This window comes from Mytilus californianus, unplaced genomic scaffold (genome assembly GCF_021869535.1).
Source record: "Mytilus californianus isolate M0D057914Y unplaced genomic scaffold, xbMytCali1.0.p SCAF_9, whole genome shotgun sequence".
NCBI classification, from domain to species: Eukaryota; Metazoa; Mollusca; class Bivalvia; order Mytilida; family Mytilidae; genus Mytilus; species Mytilus californianus.
Genome location: NW_026262745.1, coordinates 37853225 through 37863584, shown reverse-complemented (window position 1 = coordinate 37863584; position 10360 = coordinate 37853225). Strand labels below are relative to the sequence as shown.

Sequence of the window (10360 nt, the reverse complement as noted above, 5' to 3'; positions counted from 1 at the left end):
TTATTAATCATAGTTCAAAATCTGTGCTTGAAACACCATATCCAGTTATTTTGATTGGTTGAATTCTGAGTCTGAGTACCATAATCATACTCCAAATTTCTATGACTGCAAGGCCTGATAAATATCCATTGGGTAATATTTGGAGAACAACTTCATAGATGCAAACCCAGTTTTTTAATTCACTTTGCCAGTTACCATGGCTGTGAATTGTTAACTCTTCATTGCATCTGACTTCTGTCCCTAATGTGCTGATACCATCTAGTCTTAGACATTTTTGTCGAGCCTTCGACTTTTGTCGAAAAAGCGAGACATAGCGATCCTACATTCCGTCGGCGTCGTCGTCGTCGTCGTCGTCGTCGGCGGCGTCCACAAATATTCACTCTGTGGTTAAAGTTTTTGAAATTTTAATAACTTTCTTAAACTATCCGTGATTTCTACCAAACTTGGAAAGAAGCTTGTTTATGATCATAAGATAGTATCCAGAAGTAAATTTTGTAAAAAAAAAATTCCATTTTTTCCATATTTTACTTATAAATGGACTTAGTTTTTCTGCCAGTTAACATTACATTCACTCTGTGGTTAAAGTTTTTGAAATTTTAATAACTTTCTTAAACTATCCTGGATTTCTACCAAACTTGGACAGAAGCTTGTTTATGATAATAAGTTAATATTCAAAAGTAAATTTTGTAAAAAAAAATTCCATTTTTTCCGTATTTTACTTATAAATGGACTTAGTTTTTCTGCCAGGAAACATTACATTCACTCTGTGGTTAAAGTTTTTGAAATTTTAATAACTTTCTTAAACTATCCGTGATTTCTACCAAACTTGGAAAGAAGCTTGTTTATGATCATAAGATAGTATCCAGAAGTAAATTTTGTAAAAAAAAAATCCATTTTTTCTGTATTTTACTTATAAATGGACTTAGTTTTTCTGCCAGTTTAAACATTACATTCACTCTGTGGTTAAAGTTTTTAAAATTTTAACAACTTTCTTAAACTATCCTGGATTTCTACCAAACTTGGAAAGAAGCTTGTTTATGATCATAAGATAGTATCCAGAAGTAAATTTTGTAAAAAAAAAATTCCATTTTTTCTGTATTTTACTTATAAATGGACTTAGTTTTTCTGCCAGTTTAAACATTACATTCACTCTGTGGTTAAAGTTTTTAAAATTTTAACAACTTTCTTAAACTATCCTGGATTTGTACCAAACTTAGACAGAAGCTTGTTTATGATTAAAAGCTAGTATCTAGAAGGAAATTTTGTTCCATTTTTTCCGTATTTTACTTATAAATGGACTTAGTTTTTCTTCCAGTTAACATTACATACAGTCTGCAGTTTAAGTTTTTAAAACATTTATTAGATTCATAAACTATCCTGGATTTTTACCAAACTTGGACAGAAGCTACTTACAATCAAAAGATAGTATAGAGAGGAATATTTTTATTAATTTTTTTCCTCATTTTTGCTGAGCCTGTGATTAACAGCAAAAAGTAGGCGAGACACTGGGTTCCGCGGAACCCTTACGAATTTTTCTTCATAGCAGGTAAAAGAAATGTGAATGAAAATATTTCTCACAGCATTGGTACCAAGTGATGTTACTGTGGTTCTGATTGGATACTCACAGCATTGGTACCAAGTGATGTTACTGTGTTTCTGATTGGATACTCACAGCATTGGTACCAAGTGATGTTACTGTGGGTCTGATTGGATACTCACAGCATTGGTACCAAGTGATGTTACTGTGTTTCTGATTGGATACAACAGGGCTGCTATCATAGCAAAAATACTGTAAAATCAGAAATTATTGTGTGCTTTGATTATTGTGATTTTTTTTAAATGAACAAAAATGCTAAATTAATTATTGCAATTTTAAAAATCTGCATATATGTTGTTGTATCAGATATAAAAATGTGAATTCTTTTTATTGCAATACTCACCCAGTTGCATTATTCGCATTAATAAAAACCTTGCAATAATTTCTGAATTTACAGTAAGGTTTTCTGATTCTTCAAAAATATTCTTGAAAATACACGACACAACCAGTTGAAACTAAGCACAGGTAAACCTAAGGATAAACTGTAACTTTAATAGTGTCCAATTTACCTACTATATATATATACAGTGTAGAAGTTAAGTTTTATATTGGACTCAACTGGAAACATGTAATAAAAAATTGAAAAATACTGAACCAATTGAATTCAGTATTTTGGAGACGGTTTCTTTTGGAGTGCATGTATTTACCCAGTTTTGTTACTCGGGAGCCTACAAATGATCTAGTATGACAACCAGGTTTGAGTTTTGCTTTATATTGCTCAATATAGGGAAAAAATAGATATACTTATAGATTATTACATGGCATTTTCCATATTGGCCCTGGTATCAGCCCTAGACTCCCATATCAAGCCAGAGGGCTTTAGCCCGAGGGCTTGATATGGGTCGTGGGCTGATACCACGGACCATATGGAAAATGACATGTAATAATCTATTTATCACATATTTTCAAGCAAGAGAAAAAAGATAGCATATACCAAATTATGTTTGATATTTTCAACAAAAATTCAAAAAAACATTTAACGAAAAAAATTTAAAAAATGTATCACAGTGAGTTAACAAAGTTCATATCCCAGTGAGTAAACAAAGTTTTGTGAAAAGTTTAACAAATAATTAACAATAAATATATTAATTCTCAGAATTGTAAATATTAAACGACTTAAAGTGTTACATTTCCAATTAATGCTGACGAAGAATACACCATAACGCTACTATGATTTGGAAATATGTTCCGCTTGAACTTTCGATGTCATACAACAATCACTTTTTCATTGTGGCGTCATATATTTTCTAAATTCTTTATGACGTCCAAATTTTATGGGAACTTTTGTGATTTCCACTGTTGATTTTTTACATTTTTTCTACTACAGCAGATTCGTAAATTTCTAAATTTCTTTTCATTGTGTTCTCATTTTTCATTTCTTGTATGAATTTACATACATTGTCATTTGATCTGTGAGAAACCTCTCCTGATCGTCTAACTGCTTCGGATGACAACTTGTTTACAAATAGTTTTTGATTGACAGGTTACCGGAAGTTAAACTCGGGGGCTCGATATGGATTTCAAGGGCTGATATCGATATTGGCCTAGAGGGCTGATAACCAACCTTGACTTCCAGCTATTATTGGCCATGCAAAAACGTACATATCAGTACAAAATATGTGATAAAAATAGTTATTATGTTCGTGAAAATTAATAAAAATTCAAAATTCTGAAGAACAACACTATTTTTGAAGAAAAAAATTTATCAAATGAATGCATATCAACATTTCACTCTATTGCTGACAAACTCATAATTAGGATATTGTTGAAGATAATCCAGCACATTTCATCATAAAGAACAATAAAAGCACTGTTTTCCTAGAATTTTAAAGGGAAATTTTGCTACTTTTGTGATTTAGATAAAATCCTGAAAACATTTCTAAGGCTTAATTTGGTCAGCATCTGGGACATAGAAAAAATGTGAAAATAAAACTTGTTAACAGGTTTGTCCATTAAAAGTAAAAAACAATATCTCGTGAGATTTATGTCCCTTTGTTTTTCATTCTACAGTATCTCGTGAGATTTATCTCCCTTTGTATTTTTCATTCAACAGTATCTTATGAGATTTATGTCCCTTTGTTTTTTTCATTCAACAGTATCTCATGAGATTTATGTCCCTTTGTCTTTTTCATTCAACAGTATCTCATGAGATTTATGTCCCTTTGTCTTTTTCATTCTACAGTATCTTGTGAGATTTATGTCCCTTTGTCTTTTTCATTCAACAGTTTCTCATGAGATTTATGTCCCTTTGTCTTTTTCATTCTACAGTATCTTGTGAGATTTATGTCCCTTAGTCTTTTTCATTCTACAGTATCTTGTGAGATTTATGTCCCTTTGTCTTTTTCATTCTACAGTATCTCGTGAGATTTATGTCCCTTTGTTTTTCATTCTACAGTATCTCATGAGTTTTACCTCCCTTTTTTTTTCATTCTACAGTTTCTCGTGAGATTTATGTCCATTTGTTGTTTTTTTTAAATTGTGAATCTAATTTTCAGCAACAGATAATGCAGCTGATTACAAGCAAAGATAGTTGTATACTAGGTGAAAAATCAGCTGATTACATTGGTATTGAAGAAATTACATGTGACATAGATTTCCAAGTATTATCCAGTGATATGGGGATCAAGGAAGTCACATTTGATCACATTTTTGCATCAGGCACTGAATTAACAGAAGGTGCAGTATCCAACCAATTTACAGAAAAAGAAGGCGGAGCTTGTATAGGAGAAGATTTTATCGATAAAAAACTGAAAGAAGAAGATGAGAGTGGTGCTGACTTTGGGAAATTACCATCCTATGAGGTGAGTTTGGCTATTGTGTCGGTTCAGGATGTAGGTTTGAAATAGTAAATCTGCTTACGGATATTGCATGATATTTGATACATTAGGTGATTTGACTTGATTTTTGTGATTTTTCCATGATTGCAAAGTTTGCGACAGAATAGGTTTCAGACAAATGAAAATTTACATATTTATACTAACACAATAAGTTTTGGGGGGTTATGGCTCAAACCGTTTTAGAATAAGGGACAAAAAAGGGGGAAAAACAAGGGTTTCCTGGTTAATGGACAATTACTTAAAAGTACAATGTTATGTTTGGATTACCTCCCTTACACTGCTTTTAAATTATGTATAAAGAAATGTTGTATTGTCTTGAGGTGATTAGCTGTCAAGTTATTTTTAGAAGTTACTATTAAAAAATGCTGATTAAGGAATATTAATTTTAGCCATGATTATGTATGTCATTTTCTATTTTAAGACTTTTATGATGTATTTAAATGGGTAATTATGGTTGCAAACTCCATTGGAAATTTGAATTGAGATTATGATCATATCTTGAGGGAAAGATTTTTTTTAGGCAGTTAAGCTGCCTTATGCGAGCACCCTAGATTTGTGTTCTACCCAATAAATGCTGAAATACGTGCCATTGTTATTATCTAGCTGGCTATTATGTTATTTATAACTAATTGGACATTTTTTTAATACTTTTATTTCTGGAATACAAAAAATATGACCAGAAAAACCTTAAATGATCGTCGAACTACCCAAAACTTTTGAAGTTGCACATAGGAAGTAGTGCTCAATAGAAATCCGTACGTAGTTTATTATCCCCTGTGCTTTTGGCTACGATGTCAAAGAACAATTGTATGAAATATTTCATCGCCGAAAATCAGTAATTACAAGTCATTTATATTTCCCAAATGGCAAAATGCGCAGGAATATTGTTCATGTACAACAAATCTCTATGATAGAGGAAATAAAGTTATATAAGTGGGTGGTTATTTCTAACTTATCTTGCCAAATAAGGTTGTTGTTATTTTATGAATGAAACGAGGTCATGAAAACAGATGCGGAAATCGACGTTGATGGGATGTTTTAAGTAATGTGGACAACTCGTCCCCAAGACAAGTCGGACCGAATCCACTCAAACCGTCTAAGAAGACAACTTTGACCGTTTGTCAGATTTACTTAGGGTTTCATAAAAATATGAGACTAACATGTCTAGCGGAGCCATTAATCTTTTGTTTGTGCATTGGGGTCTATTTAGGGGTATTTGGAGGGGCCTCAAGAAGGGAGGGGTTTACTATAGAACCCTATGGGATTTTTATATTTTTAAATTTTCAAATGACTCAGTAGGTGATAGACACATGCAGTCTTCAGTAATGAGAACAGGACAATACAAAACATCAACCAAAATATAGGGTGAGTCCCTGGGGGTCATCCCAACCCCCTTCAATTTGAAGATGTACTTTTATCTTGTAAACCGTCACGTTCCCCACCCCTAAACAATATATATACTTGAATGGGACAATAAAAGAAATCAAATGAAAATAATTTTGGGGAGTCCCCAGTACCGTCCCACCCCCTCCTGTTTGAGAACTTGGAAATAGTCAAGATCCCCACCCCTAAACCATATATATTCATGTATGAGACAATAAAACAAATCAAAAATGAAATATAGAGTGAGTCCCTGGGGTCACCCCACCCCCTCCTGTTTGAGAACTTGTAAACTGTCGAGATCCCCACCCCTAAACCATATATATTCATGTATGGGACAATATAACAAATCAAATGAAATATATGGGGAGTCCCTGGGGTCACCCCAAGCCCTCCTGTTTGAGAACTTGGAAATGGTTGAGATCCCCACCCCTAAACCATATACATTCATGTATGGGACAATATAACAAATCAAATGAAATATAGGGGGAGTCCCTGGGGACACCCCCGCCCCTCCTGTTTGAGAACTTGTAAACAGTCAAGATCCCCACCCCTAAACCATATATATTCATGTATGGGACAATATAACAAATCAAATGAAATATATGGGGAGTTCCTCGGGTCACCCCCCCCCCCCCCCCTCCTGTTTGATAACTTGTAAACAGTCAAGATCCCCACCCCTAAACCATATATATACATGTATGGGACAATATAACAAATCAAATGAAATATATGGGGAGTTCCTCGGTCACCCCCCCTCCTGTTTGATAACTTGGAAATGGTCGAGATCCCCACCCCTAAACCATATATATTCATGTATGGGACAATAAAACAAATCAAATGAAATATTGGGGGGATCCATGGGGTCACCCCACCCCCTCCTGTTTGAGAACTTGTAAACAGTCGAGATCCCCACCCCTAAACCATATGTTTTCATGTATGGGACAATATAATAAATCAAATGAAATATAGGGGAGTCCCTGGGGTCACCCCACCCCCTCCTGTTTGAGAACTTGTAAACGGTCGAGATACCCACACTTAATATATATATACTTGAATGGGACAATAAAAGAAATCAAATGAAAATAATTTGGGGGAGTCCCCAGTATCGTCCCACCCCCTCCTGTTTGAGAACTTGGAAATGGTTGAGATCCCCACCCCTAAACCATATATATTCATGTATGGGACAATAAAACAAATCAAAAATGAAATATAGAGTGAGTCCCTGGGGTCACCCCACCCCCTCCTGTTTGATAACTTGGAAATGGTCGAGATCCCCACCCCTAAACCATATATATTAATGTATGGGACAATAAAACAAATCAAATGAAATATAGGGGGAGTCCATGGGGACACCCCACCCCCTCTTGTTTGAGAACTTGTAAACAGTCAAGATCCCCACCCCTAAACCATATATATTCATGTATGGGACAATAAAACAAATCAAATGAAATATAGGGGGAGTCCATGGGGACACCCCACCCCCTCTTGTTTGAGAACTTGTAAACAGTCAAGATCCCCACCCCTAAACCATATATATTCATGTATGGGACAATATAACAAATCAAATGAAATATAGGGGGAGTCCCTGGGGACACCCCCGCCCCTCCTGTTTGAGAACTTGTAAACAGTCAAGATCCCCACCCCTAAACCATATATATTCATGTATGGGACAATATAACAAATCAAATGAAATATATGGGGAGTTCCTCAGGTCACCCCCCCCCTCCTGTTTGATAACTTGTAAACAGTCAAGATCCCCACCCCTAAACCATATATATACATGTATGGGACAATATAACAAATCAAATGAAATATATGGGGAGTTCCTCGGTCACCCCCCCTCCTGTTTGATAACTTGGAAATGGTCGAGATCCCCACCCCTAAACCATATATATTCATGTATGGGACAATAAAACAAATCAAATGAAATATAGGGGGGATCCATGGGGTCACCCCACCCCCTCCTGTTTGAGAACTTGTAAACAGTCGAGATCCCCACCCCTAAACCATATGTATTCATGTATGGGACAATATAACAAATCAAATGAAATATAGGGGAGTCCCTGGGGTCACCCCACCCCCTCCTGTTTGAGAACTTGTAAACGGTCGAGATACCCACACTTAATATATATATACTTGAATGGGACAATAAAAGAAATCAAATGAAAATAATTTGGGGGAGTCCCCAGTATCGTCCCACCCCCTCCTGTTTGAGAACTTGGAAATGGTTGAGATCCCCACCCCTAAACCATATATATTCATGTATGGGACAATAAAACAAATCAAAAATGAAATATAGAGTGAGTCCCTGGGGTCACCCCACCCCCTCCTGTTTGATAACTTGGAAATGGTCGAGATCCCCACCCCTAAACCATATATATTAATGTATGGGACAATAAAACAAATCAAATGAAATATAGGGGGAGTCCATAGGGACACCCCACCCCCTCTTGTTTGAGAACTTGTAAACAGTCAAGATCCCCACCCCTAAACCATATATATTCATGTATGGGACAATATAACAAATCAAATGAAATATTTGGGGAGTCCCTGGGGTCACCCCACCGCCTCCTGTTTGAGATCTTGGAAATGGTCGAGATCCCCACCCTTAAACCATATGTATTCATGTATGGGACAATATAACAAATCAAATGAAATATAGGGGGAGTCCCTGGGGTCACCCCACCCCCTCCTGTTTGAGAACTTGGAAATGGTCGAGATCCCCACCCCTAAACCATATGTATTCATGTATGGGACAATATAACAAATCAAATGAAATATAGGGGGAGTCCCTGGGGTCACCCCACCCCCTCCTGTTTGAGAACTTGTAAAAGGTCGAGATACCCACATCTAAACCATATTTATTCCTGTTCATCATTTCAAAAAGATTTGAATGACATACAGGGTCAATCTCCTTGGTGTCACATATGCATATCACTTTACTAGACCAAACCAATATGAACTGGACTTTGCCCAATGTCAGGAGACCATGGGAATGACGAATTATGGGGGCTTTGTTTGGGAGATTTTGTAAAGGCATCCTGTTACAATTATTTCTTGTTTATTATAAAAAAAAATTGATGCAAAAAATGAGTCTAGATTATTGAATTTACTTTAATTGTTTATTAAATTATTTCTGGGCCTATCATAATTTTCATTTATGGCTCATTTTAAAGAAAACATTTAAATCTTTCAAGCAGTGTAAAGCCCAAGAATGTTTGACCAACTGTTTTATAATCACCTGTCATTTTATTCCAAACTAGGTATGGAGTCACATCATGCACTTGGGGATGAAGATGGGGGTCATTTACATTGATATATGAAAACCTTGATGAAATATTAATTAATTTGCCTTAATAATCAATTCATTTATTGAACATAAATGTACAATATACGAATGTTTAATGTTTGTTCTTTCAAATCTTAAAAAAAGATTGAAGCAACATTGCCACAGTTTTCATAATTACATTTGCCTTGGTTTTTGGTTAACTGCCTACAGCGCTTACAGTGCTTTGATTTTGAAAAGGAGGGGGGAGGGGGTGGTGAAAAAAATTGGGGGGGGGGGGGGGGGTGGTGAAAAAAAATTGTGGGGGGGGGGTAAAAAAGAAATTGGGGGGAGGGGACAATTTTTTCTCATTTCAAATTTATTTTTTTTGGCAAAAGAAGGGGGGGGGGGGGGGGGGTCAATTTACAACAGCATAGTGTTTTGCACAAAAAAAAAATTCAAATCATATAAAAAATTCTAAGTTCTTTGACTACAGTTGTAGTTCTGTGTCAGAAACCTATTATGTGTCAAATATTTAATTACAATCCAAATTCAGACCTGTATCAAGTGCGAATATTGTGTCTATTTTTGCCCCAACTGTTCAGGGTTGGACCTCTGCGGTTGTATCCAGCTGCGCTCGGCAAAGCAATTTATTAATTTTGATAGCATTATTTGTATGCAGCATATCCTGAAATTGCAATAATTTATCTTGTATTTTTGTACATAGTTCCACAATAGCAATAATTAATCCACACAAAAATTTCTGAATTTACAGAATAGAGATTAAACACGTACAAGTGACAAATAAGACTCCAAATCTCATAAGAAAAAGACGGCTATGACCACTTGACATAATTAGATCAGGATAGTTAGGAAGAGTTCTATTTAGAAGGGAGATAATGTTTTGTCATCAGTTTTCCCTCTGGTAAAGATATGACAGTCTGAACAAGTATCACAATGGTTATATTGATGCAACTGATATCTTTGTTATAGATGCTTTTTAACAGATTGACTTTTTATAGGATTGTCCTGATGTTATTATATATTAAATGGTTTTAGTTTCTGAAATAGGAAAACAATGTCCATGTCCATTTCAGAAATTTGTCTAGACTTTGTGAAACATTTAGGTGAGCAATTGCAAACCATAAATGGTTTTCTTGGTGTTACAGTTCAACAGATAAAACTGTTTTTTTTTGTAAAATATTATTGCCATGAAAAAGGAGCTTGCCAAGAATATAATATGTTACTGCATTTGGAGAGAACTGAATGCTTCATACT

At 35.2% G+C, this 10360-nt stretch overlaps 1 protein-coding gene across 1 annotated transcript in view; it reads left to right on the top strand.

The window, feature by feature from the left end:
* Window positions 1–4044: 4044 nt before the first annotated feature.
* Window positions 4045–10360, top strand: part of LOC127716709 (uncharacterized) — a 112682-nt gene continuing 106366 nt past the window's right edge. Inside the window, exon 1 of the mRNA XM_052222959.1 lies at window positions 4045–4398. Coding sequence (XP_052078919.1) covers window positions 4102–4398 — 297 coding nt within the window. The 5' untranslated portion in view covers window positions 4045–4101. The remainder of the gene's footprint in view (window positions 4399–10360) is intronic.